This window comes from Octodon degus, unplaced genomic scaffold, assembly GCF_000260255.1.
Source record: "Octodon degus isolate 3935 unplaced genomic scaffold, OctDeg1.0 scaffold00012, whole genome shotgun sequence".
NCBI lineage: Eukaryota > Metazoa > Chordata > Mammalia > Rodentia > Octodontidae > Octodon > Octodon degus.
In genome coordinates, this window is record NW_004524588.1 from 14,981,979 (window position 1) to 14,983,520 (window position 1,542).

General features: G+C 34.1%; 1 protein-coding gene across 1 annotated transcript in view; it reads right to left on the reverse strand.

Moving 5' to 3' along the window:
- The window catches only part of Atm (ATM serine/threonine kinase), a 137,159-nt gene that overhangs the window by 101,140 nt on the left and 34,477 nt on the right, over positions 1-1,542 (reverse strand). The window contains exon 14 of the mRNA XM_004626220.2: positions 27-152. Coding sequence (XP_004626277.1) covers positions 27-152 — 126 coding nt within the window. The remainder of the gene's footprint in view (positions 1-26; positions 153-1,542) is intronic.

Sequence of the window (1,542 nt, forward strand, 5' to 3'; positions counted from 1 at the left end):
AAAAAAGCACAAATAAATTGCCCTACCTTTGCTTTCTGGAATAATTCTGATTTATATGCCTCCTCTTCAGTTATGACACCCACATAACAATAGCAGCCAAGAATGCCCACCAAAAGAATTGAACACTGGACAAGGGTTTCTGAATTGGTAATCTTAAAAGAAAACACAAATAAATTTTCCTTCCTTTCCCATCTGCAGTAATTCTAATTTATATGCTGCCTCTTCAGTAATGATGCCCACTTAATAATAGCAGTCAAGAACCGCCAAAAGCACTGAACACTGGATAAGGATTTCTAAATTGGTAATCTTAAATCACACATTTTTAAAAAATGTGTATTTTATTAACAGTTCTGGGTACTCTGAAATCATCTTTTGTTAACACATTTTACATACAGTACATGGCAAAAATAGTTGAGTTGAAGATGGAATTTTCTGAACTTCACTTAAAACATCAAAGATGTTACTATAGCTTTATGGTAACCAGGATTCTAAAAAAAATGACAAAAGCATCACCTAAGAGCCAGCTGGGTTATTGCCTGCTACCGCGCGCTACAGTGTGACACCTGCACAGTATTTGAGGGAAGCATGAAAGAAAAGCCTAACAGGCAAATAAGAGACTAAATATCATTAGGAAACTAACATATTCAGAACTATGAAAATGAAAAGGAGGGCCAGGAATATAGCTCAGTGGCACGGCACCTGCCTGGCAAGCCTGAGGGCCTGAGGTTGAGTCCTGGTACCAAAAGAACAATGAAAAGGAGAAAAATAGGGTTGAGATTATAGAAGAAACTTTTTAACAAGTATTTTAACATGTGGACAATCTGAATTCATAGAAAAGGGTAGAAAGACACTACATACTGAAAGAAGTGGGAGTTTTTACAAAAGAACATCACACAAGAATTTGTGATTTTATGAGAACAAAGGACATATTATATGAGAAATTCTCTAATAATTGGATAATTCTTAGTCAATTTATTACATTTTTATTTACTCATCCCACCTCTAATGCCATGTAATTCTGCTAGATTCACTTAAATTTCATCTTTTTCTTTTACTGTAACACCTAAGTTGTACTGAGAAATTCATTTCATCATATAATTCTCATACCGGTATAATCCCCCACTAATGTACTTAATCAGTTCTTTTATCAAGTCTACCAGAACTCCTGGTACTGGGAACATACTCATAATTATTCTTCAATTTTCCCTTTTCCATGTTAACACTTTGCCATTTGCTGCCAAGGATTATCATTTGTTTTCAAAACCAAGATTACTGCCATCTCAGTGCCTTTTCTGCCCTGTTATTCCTTAACAACCTTAGCAAAATGAAATCAAACACAGTAGTCCCTCGCTATTACGCAGCTTGACTTTCACAGTCACTCTTTCATGGGTTTTCAGAAAATATTAATCTAAATTTTTTGCAGATTTGTTGCTATATTGTGGGATTTTGCAGTATGGTATTGTACTGTATACATATTTATATGTGTAGTATTTATGGTTTTAAGGATTTTTGCCTACAAAATTTTAAAATATAAAAAGTATA